The sequence below is a fragment of the Typopeltis vanoorti genome, chromosome 18 (assembly GCF_054136105.1).
Source record: "Typopeltis vanoorti isolate ZY-2024b chromosome 18, IOZ_Tvanoo_1.0, whole genome shotgun sequence".
Taxonomy (NCBI): Eukaryota; Metazoa; Arthropoda; class Arachnida; order Uropygi; family Thelyphonidae; genus Typopeltis; species Typopeltis vanoorti.
Window position 1 is genome coordinate 50325834 of NC_143566.1, and position 21347 is coordinate 50347180.

Below are 21347 nucleotides of genomic sequence, written 5' to 3' on the forward strand. Positions count from 1 at the left end.
ACTTAAAAGGTTTCATAGGATTGGTGCAGAAGAAATATTTCAGGACTTGGCTAGAGGTGGGTAGGACAAGAGGTCATTCCTGGAAATTGGGTAAGAGTGTGCTAGCAAGGATGTGAGGAGTATATTTTTCACCTGAAGAGTTGTGAGTGAATGGATTGGAATGCAAAAGTGATTTGTAAGTGCTGTGTCTGTTAATGGATTCAAGGAGAGATACTGTAGATATTGTGTGGATAGTTTGGATCTCCCACAATGAGTCTTTGGACTCCATGGAGGCACTTGTGCAATAATAAAATAAGACAGCATTCAAATCAATTTTCTCTGATGGTTTGAAAGCTGAATTATAAATGAAACAGTTGAATGAAGACTAAGATTCTGAGGAAAATCAATAGAGTGAAAATATGTTAGTAATGGCAGAATAACATGGAAAATGACTAGACCAGAAAGAAATTTAGCTAGGGACTGCATTCCTATCACATCTGGTAACCTACACTTGAACAGCTTGAATAATATGTTCTGAAAGGAGCAGCCTTGATTATTATTATTATTCCAAGACCCCTCCCCCATGGAGTCAAAGACTCATCGTGGGAGGTCCCTTTGTCATACATCATACTTGCCTTAAGTACATTCCAATCATTCACACCTCTCCATGCAAAAAACCTGCTTCTCACTCCCTTGCTCACACCCTCCTTATACAGCTTCCAGGGATGACCTCTTGTTCTTCCTCAGTGTATCAAAAACCTCTTCAACATATCAAAAACCTGCTTCTCACTCCCTTGCTCACACCCTCCTTATACAGCTTCCAGGGATGACCTCTTGTTCTTCCTCAGTGTATCAAAAACCTCTTCAACATTAACCCTATAGCAACCCCTTACCAACTTGTATGTCTCTATTATATTACTGCTCTTCCTCTTATCTACTAGACTCTGCAAATTGCATCTTCTCAACCTTTCTTCATACTCAACATTCCAGAGACCATTAACTATATAAGTCAATCACCTCTGGACCCTTTCCAATATCTCTTCATCTTTTTGAAAACCAGATGACTTTCACGGTGCCATACCATTTTTGAAAAAAATCCACACCATTCACTTCACTTGTCTTTCAAGACAATCTATGCAATGATCCACATTTACCACAATACTGTATCAGAGCACTAACAAGAAACAACAAATTTAAAGTAATACCACCTTAGAAATTTAACCAAATGCTGCATTCCACACTCAAACATCTCACAGTAATATTCAATCTACAAATTAGACAATATCGTCACACATTAAATATAAAATTTACTTATCTTGTCACAGCCTACCTGACGAGTGATGTGTAATGCTCACCACCTAGTGGCAAACTATCATGTACCAGGCAATATTTGAACTTCATGGTATTGGAAAGTACACTGCTTGGAAAGAAATCACCATAATGAGAGGAACAAATAGCCATGGCACCCACCTTAATAAGATGTAGAGCCTCCTTTCACTATAATGACTGCAGCAATCCTATAAGGCATACTTTCCACAGGCATACAATAACAATCAATGGGAATTTTGGTTCATTCTTCCTGTAGGCATGTAAAGAGGTCCTGGACTGTTGTGGGGCAGACCTTACTCAATGCTCCAGTTTATCCTACAGATGTTTGATAGGATTGAGATCAGAGCTCTGTGGAGGCCGATCAAGCATGGTGACATTCCTGTCCACAAACCATGCAGTTACAGCAGCCTTATGACACGATGTATTGTCTTGCCAAAAGAGAAAATGGGCAGTTCCGTAGAAATGCCACCAAGTAGGAAGCATTGAATTTTCCAGAATGTTCAGATATCTGTCAGAGTTCCATCTGTAACACCACAAACAGATCCAAGGCCAAACCAGAAAAAACAAAACCATACCATCATATCGCCACCTTCAAATTTCATAGTTGGGGTTATGCACTCTGGTAGCAGCTGTTCACTAAGCATCCATCATACCAACACCCATTCATCAGCTTGGTGGAGGGTGCAGCATGATTCGTCACTCCATAAAACAGCTTTCCAAGCTTCCATACCACTGTATACACTCTTTGTGCCACTGAAGACAACACTACATGTTGGTTCAGGTAATGTAGAGCTTGCATATTTCAGTCCTACTATGGAAACCCAAGTTGTGACCTTGGTTCTGAATGTTTTTGTGCAGATTCATGTTCCAGTTGTTGCCTGGAACTCCACATTCAATGCGTCGGCCGATGAATGGCAGTTTTTACATATTATCCTTTGTAGCATCTTTGGTATTATTCAGTGAGAGTGGTGGGTCATTCACTGCAGGTAGTATTTGCAGTTGACTCCATGTGCTTTTCATCTCGGTATGGTATCACTGACTGTTGACCTGGGATGGCCCAATTTGTGAACAATTTGCTGCATATATAGGCCTGCAACATGGCATCCTATCACAATGCCTATTTCAAACTCCGTCAGTTCTCTTCTTGCAGCCATTTCACTTGGACATAGTTATACTGACTTGGGTGCATCATATTCCTCCAATTTATACCAGCTACAAGCACACGACTCATTACATAGCATGATTCACCTTCCCATAGGGATGTCCATACATTTCCTGTAAAAGGCTACATTTGTCAATTCAAAGAAACTGCAGATATTACATGTACTTCACAGAATAAAAACCAAGATATGATTCTCAACATGTGTGCAACCCTCGTAAAAAAAAGAAAAAAAAAAAGAAAAAAGACAGTCTAAAAGACTGGAATACAAAGCAAAACTTGAGCATCAGATCAACAGTGAACTTCACTGTTACACTTGACATGTTTTACATGTTAATTTACTGAATGTAATTGGACTACAGCATTGTAAGAGACAATCTCTATGTTTTTTTTTTTTTTTCTTCCATAACTCAAGTTGGTAATATAGTTACTGATATTTGTAATAGCTAAGTGTGTATTTGAAGAAACTGATAACAGTATCAGTAAAATGGTAGAATATTAATAAACAATTTGAATCGAATATATACCATGTCATAACATTTCAAAATTATGGAAAATCACTGCAACCTTCATGAGTACTGAAATACTTCATAAATAAGTATTTTGATATCTCAAAGACTGTACTTAATTCTAATACCAAAACTAACAGTAGTGGAGTTTTAAACACATAAACAGTAATATCTTTTCCATATATTACTTTCCTGGGAACAGTCCTCAGTTCAAATTCTATCTCTGACAGGAGAAATTATCATTATGCAGGCTGCTCCAGGGATCAATGAGGGAGGGCCTCTTTCAGGTGCCACACAATGCTTAAATACTATCATATTTTTATTTAAAAAAACATTCACTGAAGATGCAGTCACAGCATCCACTGGCAACCAATTACACATCCACTGACCATGAGAAGAACCTGGACCTCATATGCTTCCTAATTACAATCCTACTTAGCTTTAAGGAATGACACTGAATTCTCCTCCAGCTGTCACACAATGCTTAAATACTATCATATCTTTATTTAAAAAAAACATTCATTCACTGAAGATGCAGTTACAGCATCCACTGGCAACCCATTGCACATCCACTGACTATGAGAAGAACCTGGACCTCAAATGCTTCCTAATTATAATCCTACTTAGCTTTAAGGAATGACACTGAATTCTCCTCCATCACTCTGTCATGAACTATAAAATATCATTTGTGTCTATACTGTAAAGATACTTACTGCCTATTGGTTAAACTTTGACAACTAAATTTCCTCAGTCTGTTTTCATATACATAAGTTCATACGTGCAAATAGTCAATATGTGCTCTTATTAAAGCCTTGTAGAGTGGAAGAATAATTTCCTTATTCCTAAAAATTCTCTTCAGCACTGCACTAATTAAATGTGATAATTAAACCACCTTAACAATGTTCCCATTAAATTCTGCCCCCCCCCCCCTTCCCATCTATAAACACTGAATTGACATTCATCGTCATTTCCAAAAACTCAGTCTATGCAGATCAGCTCACAAGGATTCTGTATCAATGGCAAACAGCAGTATTTTACTATCCAGACCAATCCAATATCATTAATATAGAAGAGAATAACCCAAATGAGAATACTGTGGTACTTCGCTGGTTACCCACCTACTCTTAGACTCAGCAGAACTTCTGTACATTATAATAAATTTAGTTTAATCCTTTATCCAAGTGTGAGCAAACAAAGTTTGCGCCTGAAAGTATCTTCAGGACTGGGGTAAGGTGGTACAACACCAGGGCAACTCGTTGCAAAGGTGGAGCAAGCTACCAACACTCCTGTCTCAGTATCTCCTGTAATGCAAAACACATCTCCTTGCGGATATGTCTAATATTATGCATTAAGGGAAGGGCCACTACCCAGACTAGTTTCGACCTTTATTGAGGTCTCTTCAGTGGGAGCCAGGCCCAAGTTGAGATACCAGGCAGAAGCTTTAGCAGGTCATCTCTACCTATCGGAGTTGCCAAATGGTGTGCCACCCTTTTTTAATAAATTACTCTGGATTTAGAGAAAGATGTTGAAAGTTTATTTTTCACTTGGTTAGAGTATAATAAATTTAGTTTAATCCTTTATCCAAGTGTGAGCAAACAAAGTTTGTGCCTGAAAGTATCTTCAGGACTGGGGTAAGGTGGTACAACACCAGGGCAACAGGTCCTGAAGATACTTTCAGGCGCAAACTTTGTTTGCTCACACTTGGATAAAGGATTAAACTAAATTTATTATACTCTAACCAAGTGAAAAATAAACTTTCTGTACATTACTCGCTGATCGCTGCCATTCTCTTAACCATGTCACAAGCCTATTTTGCATACCCATCCCTAATGAATTTAAATAACATGCTCCAGTATGGAATTCCATAAAATGCATTGGAAAAATCCAAGAGTACTGTGTGTATATTGATTTTCCTCATCTGCAGTTATTCTATTATAAAACATGAACAAATGCAAAAGCAAGACTTATCATTAACAAAGTATATAGATACTATCTACTCATTTTGGATGCAGAATAACAGCCTTTCCAACATTTAAATGACCACGCCAGAATTACTAATTGGAATATAACTGGTTGCTTCTGTTATAGGTTGCACAAATCTTAATGAGTGAAGGAGGGTATCATTATAATGAAACCCTCCTTTCACTCATTAAGATTTGTGCTTATATTGAAACAAAAGTTGAATAATGAAATCAAAAGCATTGCTAATTCTCTTGCATATTTCTTCAACAGCCTTGCCAGTATCCAATCCACTTCCTCTACTGTTGGAAGTTCTTGCAACAGTTTTAACATTTCTAAGTCATCCTTTCATCTAGTTCCACCTCAGCATCCAGATAGCTGATGAGTCTGCTTGTAGTGCATACCTTACTAATGTGAGCACTTAAACTCAGCCATTTCTAAACCATCTAACTTTCTCCTGATCATTACCTTTCTCCTAGTACTGTATCCACATTTTCTTTTTGTGTAGCTCTTGCTTCAAATCTTATTCATGGATTTAACTCTCACGTGATTCATTCTCATGATTCTAGGGATTTAATTAGCTCTAGCTTTCTTCGGACAACAATAATGAAGCCATTTCTAGGTATGGCTATGTTAACAGGTCTTTTAAGATCCCATATAGTTGGCTTTTTTTTTTGACAAATTACTCAATGAAGAAACAGATAGTTGACAGAAGATAAAGATACAGATAGAAAGCAAAAGCATACAGCTAAATGACCTTGAGATGATGGTTACCTATTAGTGAATTCCTGATTACATTTTACAGTATTATGAGGAAATTGAAATAATGATACAAACTAAGGAAAACACATATTTAGCATAACTTCACATAAAAAAAATATTAATCCCTTACTTCTATCACTTTAGCTAATGACTGATGACAATTCTCTGCTTGTAATAACATATCTTTAACAGAACTCAAGGCATCTGCTACAGTTGGTGCATTCTGCAAATTTGGATGAGATATATTGGAATCTACACCAATTTCTTCATTATGTGATGTAAAAAACCTGCTTTTTGTCTGCTCTTGAGGAGTCTGACTGTGATCACTGTTATTTCGCTGAAGGTCATTAAGGGAATAAGGTGAACGATGTTCTCGATGCAAAAGTGGTGGGTTTCTCTGAAAAACAATAAGACAAAAAGCAAATGTGATCACACAATAATTTTCAGACAATATTAATGCACAGATTATAATTTTAATGCCTTCAAAGAAAAAAAATTATGACAGCAGAATTTTTAAATTCTTATTTTAACACTTCATCACATTACAATTTGAAAAAATACTGTTCAATAAAATATAAGCTATTGCATTTTATGTTCTTAATCTATTTTTTTTTTTTTTTAATTAGTTTGATCCTTTTACATTACCATGCCCAATTTGGACTTTCTTTACAATGGCAAAAATGACATTCATATAGGAAATGAGGTATCAACTGGAATGAGATAATCAGGCAATATCAAGTCTGGACTGCATGCTGAGTACAAAGAAAGCTCTATCTTTGGTTCCTTAATTTTTTCTTTTCTTTCCTCCTCTTTTTATTTTGCAGTTTATGTAATCTTATGTTGTCCTATTAGAGGAATGCCTGTTTCCTCTGACAACTTAAGTAGTAATTGTGCAGAACATCATGATGTTCTGTTCATGCAGAATATTATGCTCTCATTCTAGCTGCTGAGAATGCAGATAAGCATTGATGATATATTCTCTTCTTCAGGTCAAAGTGGAGAATTCTAGCATTGGACCATGTTTACATATCACACTTTTACTGGGAGTGAAAACACTGTTTCACCTGAGTTGATTTGATTGTGTGTATGTGCTTGGAATTATGCGCAAATGCTATGAGGCTAGTATATTATGTCTTAATTGTGTGCTTCTTTTGGCTGATTTATTTTGAAGGATAAAATATTTGGGTGTCATTACAGGTAACATTTTAATGAAATGCTGGGAACTGGTCAGCAATTTCTGGCATGAAGAGCACACTAATTCTAATTGTTAGTAATGGAAATAATTCTTTCAGTAGATGGTGAAAGTGTTTTCATTTGGTTATACTATAAGTTAAAGATGCCAAGAAATTATATTCTTGGTTTCATCCAAGTGTAAGCAAACAAAGGTTGTGCATGAAGTAACTTCACAACTAGACTACTTGTATATAGAGGCTAATGACTTCACATCATTTGCCTTAGTATCTCATAATGCAAAGCACATATTCTTACAGACATGTGTAATCTTTAACTTATAGTATAACCAAGTGAAAAAACTTTCAACCACTAGCTCTAATCCAGAATATTTTAGTAATAAGGTGCAACATGTTTTGACTGCTTGTATATGGGAAATATGACTTCTGCATTACTTCAACCTTGGTATCTCTTTTGGGTCTGGCTCCCACTGATGAGACCTAAATAAAGGTTGAAACAAAGGTTGTACATTCTGGATATTTCTTATGTCAAAATAAATTTTACAACCAAGTGGAAGGAACAGCCATGGGAAGTCCACTCTCTCCTGCTCTTGCAAACTTTTATTTAAAACATCTACAAGAAGTCCTGTTCTCATCTATATTCCCTCAACCATCCTTTTGGGTTAGATATATAGACGACATCTTTGTTATATGGCCTCACGACAGAGACTCCTTACCTTCCTTTTTAAGCAGTATCAATTCCTTACATCCTCATATAAAGTTTACCATGGAAATTGAAAAAAGACAACAAGTTATCCTTTTTAGACGTCCTTCTCATCTGTTCACCTTCTGGTATTCTTACAACAACAGTTTACAGAAAATCAACTTTCACAGGTCGCTATATTCTCAAAGAATCTGCTCGTCACCCTTGTCAAAAAACAGGAGTCACAAAATGTTTAATCCGACAAGCAAAAACTACCTGTTCAACTTCTCATTTATTACAGAAGGAACTTTCAACTATCAAACATCACATGAAACTAAATGGCTTCTTCTTCAACATCTTTTCAATTGTAGAAAGTATTTTACCTTGGATATAGTAAATGTTAAAAATACCAAGCAATTTTAAACCTGGTTTTACTCCATTTCCCAAGTAAGCAAACAGATAAACAAGTCAGGTTTGCACCTGCAAGTGATACAAGTGTAGCTGATCCTACAGGTAGTGCAAGACCAAGGCAACTCGTGGTAAAGGTGGCATAAGCTCTGATCACTAATCTTAATATTTACCCTTAATGCCAAAACATTAAGGGTAAATATTAAGACAAGAAGGGGATGCATGATGTTTTGTATTAAAGGCAAGAGGCCACTACCCAGACCGGTTTTGACCTTTATTGAGGTCTCATCAGTGGGAGCTAGGCTAGAAATACCAAGATTTAGTAATACAGAGCTTATGAGTATTTTACTAGAACAAGTTGCCATAAGGTGTTTTAACCTTATTAAATAAAAATCTCTGGAGGAGATATAAATGTAGAAAGTATTTTACCTTGGGTATAGTAAATGTTAAAAACACCAAGCAATTTTAAACTTGGTTTTACTCCATTTCCCAAGTAAGCAAACAGACAAACAAGTCAGGTTTGCACCTGCAAGTGATGCAAGTCTTGCTGATCCTACGGATAGTGCAAGACCAAGGCAACTCGTGGTAAAGGTGGCATAAGCTCTGATCACTAATCTTAATATTTACCCTTAATGCCAAAACACATCTCCAAGAAGGGGATGCATGCTGTTTTGTATTAAAGGCAAGAGGCTACTACCCAGACCGGTTTCGACCTTTATTGAGATCTCATCAGTGGGAGCTAGGCTAGAAATACCAAGATTTAGTAATACAGAGCTTATAATTATTTTACCAGAATAAGTTGCCATAAGGTGTTTTAACCTTATTAAATAAAAATCTCTGGAGGAGATATAAATGTAGAAAGTATTTTACCTTGGGTATAGTAAATGTTAAAAATACCAAGCAATTTTAAACCTGGTTTTACTCCATTTCCCAAGTAAGCAAACAAGAAATCATCACTTGCAGGCACAAACCTGACTTGTTTGTCTGTTTGCTTACTTGGGAAATGGAGTAAAACCAAGTTTAAAATTGCTTGGTATTTTTAACATTTACTATACCCAAGGTAAAATACTTTCTACATTTATATCTCCTCCAGAGATTTTTATTTAATAAGGTTAAAACACCTTATGGCAACTTGTTCTAGTAAAATACTCATAAGCTCTGTATTACTAAATCTTGGTATTTCTAGCCTAGCTCCCACTGATGAGACCTCAATAAAGGTTGAAACCGGTCTGGGTAGTGGCCTCTTGCCTTTAATACAAAACCTCATGCATCCCCTTCTTGGAGATGTGTTTTGGCATTAAGGGTAAATATTAAGATTAGTGATCAGAGCTTATGCCACCTTTACCACGAGTTGCCTTGGTCTTGCACTACCTGTAGGATCAGCTAGACTTGCATCACTTGCAGGCGCAAACCTGACTTGTTTGTCTATTTGCTTACTTGGGAAATGGAGTAAAACCAGGTTTAAAATAGCTTGGTATTTTTAACATCTTTTCATTTCTTACAAACCAACACATAACAACCAAGATTCAATACATTGAGTTCCAATTCCTTACATTTCAGAACCAATTTCAAGAATTCTAAAGAAATATGATCTAACAGCCACTTATACACCTATTAACAAATTATCCACCCAGTTTCCTTCATCTAAAGATAAACGCTCAACCTTGTCTCTACCTGGTGTGTATCAAGTTCCTTGTAATTGTAATCTTTCTTGCTTTGGACAAACTGGACGTTCCATAGAAAAAAGAATTCAAGAGCATCAGTCATCAATTCAACACAACAAACCTGAGAAATCTGGATTAGCTCAGCATGGATTAGAAACAAACCACAACATCCTCTGGTCCAAGACTCTCCTCCTACACAGATGTTGCTACAAATTTGAACGTTTATTTAAAGAAAGTGTAGAGGCCTTACTTCAACATCCTAACTTGAATCGTAATGACTGTATATCTATATCAAAAATTTGGGAAAGTTTAATCAGGATAACACATTAATTTATTTTTTTTTTATCAGTATAATGTTATTTAAGATCATTATATGAATTTCTGAATTAATATCTTTAATTATGTTTTTTACAAAATGTTTACTCTTCTAATACTTAGTGATATGACATCACGCGGTGTGTTCTATGTATGAATGATCAATTGTTCGTATTCCACTTTTTTTTTTTTAAACTATTCCTATGTAGCCACTGAAGATGGTGTGTAATATTCAGACCGAAATATTTGGCAAATTAAACATTATTCTTGTGCTAACGTGTATATATTTCTAAAGGTTGAAACTGGCATGGGTAGTGGCCACTTCCGATAATGCAAGACACATATCCTAACAGACATTATACATGTCTGTAAGGATATGTGTCTTGCATTATGGGATACTAAGGCAACTGATGAGAATCATTAGCCTCTATAAACAAGTAGCCCAGTTGTTAAGTTACTTCACATGCAAATTTGTTTGCTTAAACCTGGATAAACAATGAAACTGAGAATATAATTTCTTGGCATCTTTAACTCATAGTATAACTAAGTGAAAAACTCTCATCAGCTAGCTCTAATCCAGAGTATTTCAGTAATAAGGCATTGTTATGTCGTTGATTTTTCTTATAAACTGTACTTCTATTATTCCCTTTTATGCCAATTAAGAATGAGATCTCTAATCTATCTCTCTGGAATCATTTCCTTTTTGAACTCTGACAAAATTTGTTTGTTTAAGCTGCGCCAGTCAGAGTTCTAGGACAGAAGAATTCTTGCCTCAGAGAAACCTCCCAGAGTTCCAGAGCTACCTAATCTTGTTAAAAGTTTAAAGTGTCTGTAGAAATATTATCTTGCAGTCATGGTCTTATTACTCTAAAATTCCCTTATCATCCCTAATGCATAGGTTCAACTTTTATGAGTGGTAAAATTAGTCTCATGCTCAGGCTTACATAGCAAAACATGTTTATTAAGAATCTAATGAGTTTACAAATAGGTTTAAACATAACCAAAGCATATCACATTATCATTACTAAATCAATTGACAAACAATGAAAGAACACTAATTAATGAACATACAACTCTTATCCTTAGGTTAAATAAATAAATACACACTTAGCATAAAATACAAATTCATAATTCCAAACTTCAATTGCCAACATAGGTCGCCTCCACATTAATTAGGTCTCACACAAAATCTTAAATCTTCAGAATACCAGTTTAATGGAACTAACAAATCACTAAGCCATTAATCACTCAAGAGTTCTCTAAGTAATTGTCCATCTTCCTATCCAACTAAATTCTCGTTCACTCCTTTCCTCTAATGCTAATTGTTCATTGAATAAGAAATTTCTGTACGTTACCACTGCCACTTGAGGTTACCCTTTCATCCGTCCTTTGTAGGTAGATACCTTTCTGCTTCAGCAGGTCACGTCCACGTGGAGGTAACATTGCTCGTCACGTATAGCCATTTTCTGCATTCTGTTGGGCAAATGCTTGTCTCGCTGGTCACTGTCGTTAGCCTGACTGCCTTCCAGAGGGATCCTTCCACTGTCCATTCCCAGAAAAAACCTTTACCGATGGCCCGAATTGGTGGACGCCGTCATCTCGCGTACAGCTTGTCCGATACTAGTCAGTCAGCAATGGGGAAAGGCCTGCCGTCGGTCATTGTAGAGCTTCCTTTCACTGGTCAGCATCATAGCTCCGAACGAGAACAGAAAAAACGGGGCTCGAAACCCTCGTGAACCCGCATTTATTCTCCTTCGTCGCGCCCTCTTTTGGTTACAGAACTTTCTCATGGCGCCTTCCTATTCGCCTTCATGTTGTTACGTCTCAAAACTTCTCCTCGACTCTTTTTGTAGAACACAAGTTCGATTCGTTTTCCACAAATACTTTTGCCTCGGGCGTTACACTATCGTAGTTAACTCGCATGTAACCTTTGGACTTTTGTTAACATTTTGAAATACATTTTGCATAGAGTATATTTTAATCACTAATGCTTTAAAACAACAAAATTTCAATTTAGACAGAAAAATTTCTCCTCTTTATTACTTCCTTTAAGGTTATTCAAATATGTTCTCTTTTTACAATTTGTTTTCTTCATTAATAGTACAAGTATTTCTTGATCAGTACTGTATCCTTGTTAAATCTTGAATGAATGATCCTTTTCATGAATACATCCTCATTCAAGATCTAACAGTGTGATACCTTTTGATTACTTGTATATAGGAAATATATGATTCTGCATTACTTCAACCTAGGTTTCTCTTCTGGGTCTGGCTCCCACTGATGATATTTTACTTGTCATTAGGTTTGCTGCTTTTGGGGAGAGTAGAGAACTACTACTCAGTGGTAGGCTTTTGTCTATTACTTTGTGCAACCACTGCTGACTTTCCTGTCCTGGAGTAATCCGAATCACAGATCAGATTACTTCGGACCTGTGATTCAGAACAGAAGTAATGAGTTCAGTAGTGATCCTTTAGATTCATTCAGTGAGATTTAGAGTGATCTTGTACATCACTCAGGGTTTTTGGAGAAGTATCCCTGCACTTAAACATACCTCAATAAAGGTCAGCAGCCACTTATAAGAAACATATGTCTGTAAGGATATGTGCCTTGTATTAAGGGATGCAATGGTGGCTCACAATTCGACAGTTAAATTTTGCAGGCCGGTGCATGCATGTGCATGGAATTGTGCGATGTCATTACTATTATTAATACTACCCCAAGACTACATGGAGTCAAAGACTCATCTGGGAGGTCCTTTTATCACACACACACAGCTCATCATACCGTGTTTTTAACACATTCAAACTCTTTGCAGACACCACATTCTCAGGCAAGGCATTCCAATCATTCACAACTCTGCACAAAATCATTCCAATCATTTACAACTCTACATGAAAAAAAAAACTGCCTCTCACTCCCCTACTCACAACCTCTTAATACAGTTTCCAGGAATGACCTCTGGTTATCACCTGATCTCCCACTATTTTCTATACAACTTCTCCAGCATCGATCCTATAATAACTCCTTACCAACTTGTAAGCCTCTATCATATCTCCCCTCTTCCTCCTGTCCAGCAGACTGCAAATTACATCTTCTCAATCTTTCCTCATACTTGACATTCCAGAGGTCAGAAACTACTTTAGTCAGTCGCCTTTGGACCCTTTCCAACATCTCTTCATCCTTATGAAAACAAGGTGACCAAATCTGGGCACAACAGTCCATGTGTGGCCTAATCAAGTGAGTCAAGTGCAGTGACATGTATAAGAAGAGCTCCTGATTTGGATACGTTTTCTAGGAAAATAATTAAATATATATGCGTAATTGTTTGAGTAAGAGAGGCTGTAAACGTTGTGCGCTACCAGTTTCATTAGTATGGGGGATTTTTTTTTTTTTTTTTGCCAAAACTGAATTACAAAATCGTTATTATTAGACTTAGTAAACTGCAAAAAATGGTGGTGGCATTGTCATTCCATGACTTTAATTTAGATTTCAGTCGTTTTGTTAAGTGTGAGGTCTGTTATATGTATTCTTTTGATTACATAAATGATTTGTGGATATTTGGTGAGGACGGAAGGAGGGTGTGTGCAAAGTGTGGCCTGAATGAGGAATTGATGAATGCAAATATGAAATTGATGACAGAAAGTGTTAGTAGCGAAATTGTCGCGGGGAAAATGAGTACACGTTTGAAAGAAAAGGATGGTGAGAAAGAGAGGCGAAAAAAAGGTAAAAAATCAGTAAAAAAGAAAAAGAGTGATTTGAAAACCGTAGCAGATGTTAAAAGGGATGAAAGTGAGGTGAGAATGGTAGAAGAAAATGAAATTGAGAGAACGAATGAAACTAGAAATGGCGTGACGCAGAAATCAAAAGTAAAAAAAATTGAAAGAACGGATGATAGCGAAAAAAGAATGAATGATAGTGAAAGTTCGACACATGTTGGACTGAAAGTACAGAAACAAAGAAAGATGAATAAGTGTAAAAATGGGAAGAGGGGGGTCGAGAGTTAGATTGAATGATAGAGAGAATGTGTCACGAGATTCGAAAGTTGAAATGCATTTCTGTCAACCTATTTTGGCGATATGTCCCCTAAATTTTTGATCCTTATCCACTATCACTCCCAGATCTCTTATTTTTTCTACCTCCAACAATATATTCTCACCAAGCATAAATTCTGCATCCCATTCATTTTCCAAATTTTAAAACTTACATTTTTCAACATTGAACTCACATCCCAATTTCCATGCCCAATCACTCAATTCATTCAAGAATTCTTGTAAGGACACAACATCTTCACTACACTTCATGGTTCGTCCCAACTTTGCATCATCTGCAAACAAGTGAATATATCCATCCAAATCTTCAGCTATATCATTAATATACAAGTTAAACAGTAATGGACCTAAAACAGACCCCTGAGGCACTCCACTAGTGACTTTCCTTTTCCTGGATATCGTTCCCCCATACACAACTTGTTGATACCGATCAGATAGCCAGTCTCCAATCCAATGCACCAATCTAATATCCATCACCATCTGCTCTAGTTTAACTGTCAACTTATCATGAGGTACTCTATCAAAAGCTTTTGCGAAATCCAAGTATATTACTGTGTATCCTTCTTCTCTGTCCAAGGAAGCAGTCACTTTATTGTAATAAGTAATTAGCTTACTAAAACATGACCTTCCTTTAGCAAATCCATGCTGTCCATCAAAGATAATACTATTGTTGTCAACCCAACTCTGGATCCTAGTTCTCACAAGCTTCTCCAACAACTTAACAACCACCCCTGACACACAGATAGGCCTATAATAAAATTAGTCCTGAAGATACTTTCAGGTGCAAACTTTGTTTGCTCACACTTGGATAAAGGATTAAACTAATTTTATTATACTCTAACCAAGTGAAAAATAAACTTTCAAGATAGGCCTATAGTTTGATGCTTGAGTTTGATCACCTCCTTTATGAAGTGGCACAATCTTGCCCTCCTTCCACTCCTTAGGAACTTGAGTGAGTGAAAGACTCGTATTAAAAAATATGTCAAGGCAGGTGTCAACTCCCTGGCACATTCCTTCAGAATACATGGTGATATATTACCTAGTCCCACAGCCTTATTAATCTAGTTTACTCAACTCCCCATACACCTCTTGCTCACTTACAGTCAGTCTCTCCTCCCTGCTCTCAATCTCTCCATGAAGTCACATTCACAAGATTGAAAGACCATTATGAACTGCTCATTAAGTATCTCCACCACACATTCTACAACAGCTGTCTTTATACCATTTTCTCCAATCAATGTCATCCTTCCATAATCATTCTTTCTTTTGCTGGCTACATATCAAAAGAACTCCTTAGGATTCTTTTTGGCTTCATTAGCTAACTGCTGTTTATACCTCTTTTTAGCTACCCTCACCAACCAAGTCACCCTCCTTGCCTGGTCTTTGTAGACCTCATGGAATTGGTTATTTCCACTTCTCTTATGCTGCCTCCACAATGCCCTTTTTCTCTGTATTGCATGCTTAATCTCTTTATTCATCCATCTCACACCTATTTTATTTAACATTCTCGCCCTTGGAATACATTTAGACACTGCATCTATTAGACAGTTTTTGAATATCCCTCAAGCTGCATTGATTTCTTTTACAGCTAACTCCTCATTCTATGCTTTGTTATTTGTCATTTCTTGTTGGTGCTTGCTCGTGTTGTTTGTGCTATTTTTCAATTCTGCATTTTTCAGAAAGCAAAAATTTTGTGCATCTGCAGTTATTATTTTTTTGAGTGAAATTTAAGAATGGGTTCAAAGAGAAGTGAACAGAGGAATAATTTAGGAAAGAAGTACTTGGTTGAGCATAGAGAAGAAGAAAGAAATTGTAGATAAAGTGCAGAAAGGTAGAACAATTACAGATGTAGCTCAAGAGTATGGTGTTCAACCTTTTTTACTACGCAAGCTACTTTTCTATAAAAAGTTATTCGGCGATCTACTCTCTTATATAGATCACGTTCCCTCAACCTGATATCTGATTAAGCACAAATAAACAACTAAAAGTAAACAACTAAAAACTTTGTGTATTTAAAAATTTATTTATCACTTTTAATTATTTTAATACAAAAAAAAAAATATTGGAATAAAATATTTATTTCTCTATTTTGGAAAACAAAAATTAGAAAAAACAACAGATTGAATACAAACTCACAAGTTACAGGATATGCTGGTTGATTAAAAAAAAAAGAAGTTAATGTGAAATTTGGCATTGTTTGGTCCTCGCAATAGTTTCACATTCAAGTTGATATGAAGAAGTGGCCAATCACAGACAATGATCAAAACGTTCATTTAGAATTTGGTTTCTTAATTGATTTTTTATGACGGTTGTATTTGAGAAAGTGGATTCTGACAAGTATGCCGATCCGAAACATGACAGAATTTTTCGCACAATATCAGTTAATATTGGGAATTTTTCATGTGCATACTCCCAAATGACTTCATTGTTTATTGATTTTAAATGTAAACTATTCTGAATGTTTATTATCTGAAGTTCTACTTCAGCTTGGTTTATATCAAACAGCCCACTAATTTTATTTGAAATTTCTGTGATGTTCAAGTTTTCTTGAAATGGATTATTGATAAAAGATACAATCATTTCAGTTTTATTAAAATCTTTAAATCTTGAATTTATTTCTTCCTCAACTAATTCTATTTTACAAATAAATTCTTTTAAATCAGCGAAGCATTTCTTGATTTTGTTCAAAAATTTTTAATAAATATGGGAGATGTCTAAATTCACGGTCTTTTATATTTTTCTTTAATAAAATTAAGTATTGTTGGAAAGTTTTTATTGAACTTAACATGTCAATTAAATTTTTATCTCTACCTTGTAACTATAAATTTAAATTGCTTAATTTTGTACAGAAATTAAGCCATTTAATTTCTGTACGAAATTAAATTGCATTTTAATCACTCAATTGTGGATAAATATCTCTTTTTTCATCAAGAAAATTTTTTATATTGTTAATTAATACAAGAAATCTTTCTAAAAATTGACTTCTGCTGAGCCAGCGAACATTATTGTACAATAGAAGTTCCCTATCATCATCTGCCTGTAATTTAAATAACCGCCATTGCAGGGCTTTTCCTCGAACAGAATTTACAATTTTAAATGTAATATCCAAAACATCTTTTGTGTTTAATCTTTTACTACACAGTACTTGTTGGTGAACAATACAGTGGTATGTTAAAAAATCTGGATATTTGTCATCGTTTTTACATAATGAAATGAAGCCTGATTTATTACTTATCATTGCAGGAGCACCATCAGTAGTAATAGACACAAGTTGAAAAAGCGGAAGTTTGTGTTGCACAAATTCATCAAATGCCGAAAAAAATGTCTTCTCCCCTAGTCCTTCCCAATAATGGTATAATTTTCAAAAGTTCTTCTTTACTTGAATAATCTTGAAGTACCATGCGAATAAATACCATTAACTGAGCAATATTAGTGAAGTCGTTTGATTCATCAAATTGTAATGAAAATGCAACACACTGGTGAATATCTGACATTAACCTTGCCTGGAAACTTTTCTCCGGCAATTGGAACTCTTCCTTTTGGCAATTTGAAACCTTGTCTGCGGCCTAGAAGTAGTCTCTCTCTCTCTCTCTAGCGATGTCTCGAACCGAGAAACTCCTTTCTGGAAGCAGGAAACTCCTCTCTCAAGCAACATGGATCTGGGCAGTCTCTCTCACGGCAACTCTGGAATGGACAGCCTCCTCTCTGACAGAAATTCTGGAACTGGGACCCCGTCTGCTTGCTTCAGTCCCTTTTTATTAGGCCTCCCCTGAGGCCCCGCATAAAGTTTGGCACTCCCCAAAGAATCGGTATGAGCCTTTCATCTTAAGTTTCAAGTTCGGCATGCCTTTTGTTCTCCTCCGCTTTCTTTTTATTGTAAGTTGCCGACCATTGGAAAGTTGTTTGAACTGTTTCTGATTGACTTCGGAGATGTTTACCTGCAAGCCTTTCTCATACATACATACAAGTTTCAATAAAAATCTTTCTAATACCGCCATGTACAGCTTCGACGACAAAAACATTGCCTTTGTTTTTAACACTCTAACATATTCTTATTAAAGCACTATATACAGTTAGCCTCAAAAGAGTTATTTACAAAAACGTCTAATACATACTATACCGAGACAAACAAAGTTTATTTTTTTACAATATCCACATGGGACTTAACCTAAGTAAAAAATCGATGTAATGTGCTTTGGAATATTTAATATTTAAGCTACATTCGAGTTTTTACACTTTGCTTATAATCGTATTCACTCGGCTCGCTGTTTGACTTCCACTGATCCAAATTAATTCATTTACCAGGACTTATAAGAAAATTACTGATTTGACAATTTTAACGAAAAATAAATAAACAATAGTAATACACTTAAAGCGAATTAAAAATAATACAAAATAATGATAAATAAAATATTATGTTTTCAGTTTTAATTAAATTTGTAAGTAAGGAGGAATACACACGAGATCGACCAAAAATCGCTCTGCGATCAATGGGATGAACACCCCTGTTCTAGGTCAACTCTGGCAACAGAGTGAGAGAAGATTATGGGTGCTAGGGTGCAATGAAGATTCTGGTGAGAATAGATCTTCAATCAATGAAGGAATGGAAAAGCTGCTTTATCACCTGGATTAGAGAAAGACAGATGAAGGGAGATCCAGTAACTCAGGCAATGATCTATGAGAAGGTTATGTTAATATTTGAAGAATTGCACAAGAAAACTCCAGGATGTACCTCAGATCAAACTAAGGAATTCAAAGCAAGTCAAGGCTGGTTTCACAGATTCCAAGGTAGAACAGGCATACGAAGTATTCTCAGGCAGAGGGAAGCTGCTAGTGCAGATAAAGATGCTGTAGAAAATTTTGTGAAAAAATATGTAGATTTAATCAGGAAGGAAGACTACCTGCTACAGCAAATTTTTAAGGGGATGAAACTGGGTTATTCTGGAAGCACTTGCCAAATCGAACTTACATCAGGCAAGAAGAAGTGAGGCTTACCTTGTTATTGGCAGTAAATGCAAGTGGAGACTTTAAACTAAAGTCACTTCTGGTCTACCACTCAGAAAATCCTTGGTGCTTTGGGAAGAAAATCATTAAGTTCAAACTGCCAGTGATGTGGAAATCCAATGCAAAAGCCTGGGTAGACCAGCAAGTTTTCAAAGATTGGATTTTTTAGGTGTTTGCCTCGAGCATAAAGAAGTTCCTCACTGACAATAATTTGCCTTTGAAAGCACTGCTGATCCTTGACAATGCTAGTGCCCACCCTTCGACTTGAAGGGCATTCTTGGAATTGACTTTGACTTCATCAAAGTCCAGTTCTTGCCTCCAAACACATATCACTGATTCAACCCATGGATCAAGAAGTGATTGCATGTTTTAAAAAACTTTACATCTCGGCTTTGTTCTCATGGCTTTTTGACGTGACTCACTCTTATGACAAGACAATGAAGGACTTCTGGAGACCGAGTTCAACGTTCTCCATGTCATTTCCTTTATTAAAACTGCCTGGGATGGAGTAACACAGAGAACCCTTTGTGCATTGTGGAAGAAACGTGTTCCTAATTTTTCTCAGGATGACAGCAGTGCAAACCAAGCGGCTTGAAAATCAGAGCAGCTGCAGCCATGCGAGAGATCATTTTGATGGCAGAGAATCTCGACATAGAAGAGGTTGATGAGGCTGATGTAGAAGAGCTTGTGGAGGATCATGATGATGAACTGACCATAGAAGAACTCAGAGCACTCAGCAAACAACAGAGAGAGAAAGAAGAATTTCACCTGAAGAAGAGGATGGCAGGGAAAAAGGGCCAACAGCTGCCATTAAAAGTTTTATCCCATTGGGAAAAGGTGCAGTCTGTTTGTTTGGAATGGCACCCCAACACTGCTGATGCAAGTAGAATGACAGACTTGTTCAACAACACCATCATGCATCACTTCAAAACCATCTTGAAAAAGAGAGAGACAGTCCACCCTTGATCAGTTCCTCATCCCTGTTCAAGCAAAGAGGAGACGAGAAGAGGTAGAACAGGATAAAGAAGACTTCCTTCCAGCATCTAAGGCTCAATAGATTGCATGTATTGTGTATAGAATAATGTATTTTATTACAAAATACACTATATAAAAAATACAGATGACCTTTTCCAAAAAATAAATAGCATAACCCTATCCCAGGAAGACATCCTCACTTCATTGGATGCAGCTTCATTATACACTAACATGGACGTTCCCAGAACATTAGACATCGTACACACACTACTCACAGAAGACCACACCCTACACTCTCGTACAAAATTAACACCTAATGATATTATAAACTTAATCAAACTAATAATCTCAGTAAACTTCTTCAAGTTCAACAACAACATGTATATTCAAATTTTTGGACTCCCAATGGGCTAAAACATCAGCGGACAACTAGCGGAATTATTCCTAGCATGCACAGATTCAATCCTACTCCCCCCCCCCCCCCCCTGGCATGACCTTTTATGGGAGATATGTTGACAATATTCTGTGCATTGGAGAACCAACACATATCACCACCTTACAACAAAATAGCCACGAAAATGTACTACAAACCCACGCATATCGGAAACTTCCTCCATTTCTACTCATACCATCCATATTCTGTTAAAAAATCGGTAATCCAATCACAATTCATAAATGCTTACAAGTTTTCAAATAACCATAATTATCTCAACACAGAAATAAAAAAACTAACACAGATTTTTAAAAAATTACAACTATCCCATATAACAAATAAATTATGCAAATAGGACAGCAAAAACCCGTCAAAACAACCCAACAACCAAAACAAACACTTCCCAACACAAAAAGTTATCAAACTGCCATACATCCAGAACACATACAAAGCCTACAAAATACATTTTCAAACATACTGATTACAAACTGGTATTCACCACTTCTAAAACCCATAAAATCTCACACACACACAAAGAAATATTAGAGCATCACAATGTAATCTACAAATTTCCCTACCAAAAAGACTGTGATATCACCTACAGAGGTTCTACCATCAGGTCTTTATAGGCAAGACTATAAGAACACTTCCGGATACACTGTAACATCCTTATTCCAGAACATTTAAACACTAAAAAATGCAACATCAAAAAGAAAAATAGAATACAAAGTACAGGGAAAAACAGAAATAGCAGTTCATGCCCTTGAACAGAAACATACCCTGCAAATCGACAAGACAACAAAACAATTTTTTTTTTAAATAACGAAACCTGTGGTGCGATCATAATTAAAAGAACACACGTATTAACCACAGTGAAAATTATTTAATTGTAAATATTTCATCCTAAGTATCTTAGGACATCATCAGTAC

The 21347-nt window shown here is 36.2% G+C and overlaps 1 protein-coding gene across 1 annotated transcript in view; it reads right to left on the bottom strand.

The window, feature by feature from the left end:
• The window catches only part of LOC150096662 (oxysterol-binding protein-related protein 11), a 263387-nt gene that overhangs the window by 77827 nt on the left and 164213 nt on the right, over positions 1–21347 (bottom strand). The window contains exon 7 of the mRNA XM_090408675.1: positions 5828–6094. Within this exon, the coding sequence (XP_090264801.1) occupies positions 5828–6094 (267 nt within the window). The remainder of the gene's footprint in view (positions 1–5827; positions 6095–21347) is intronic.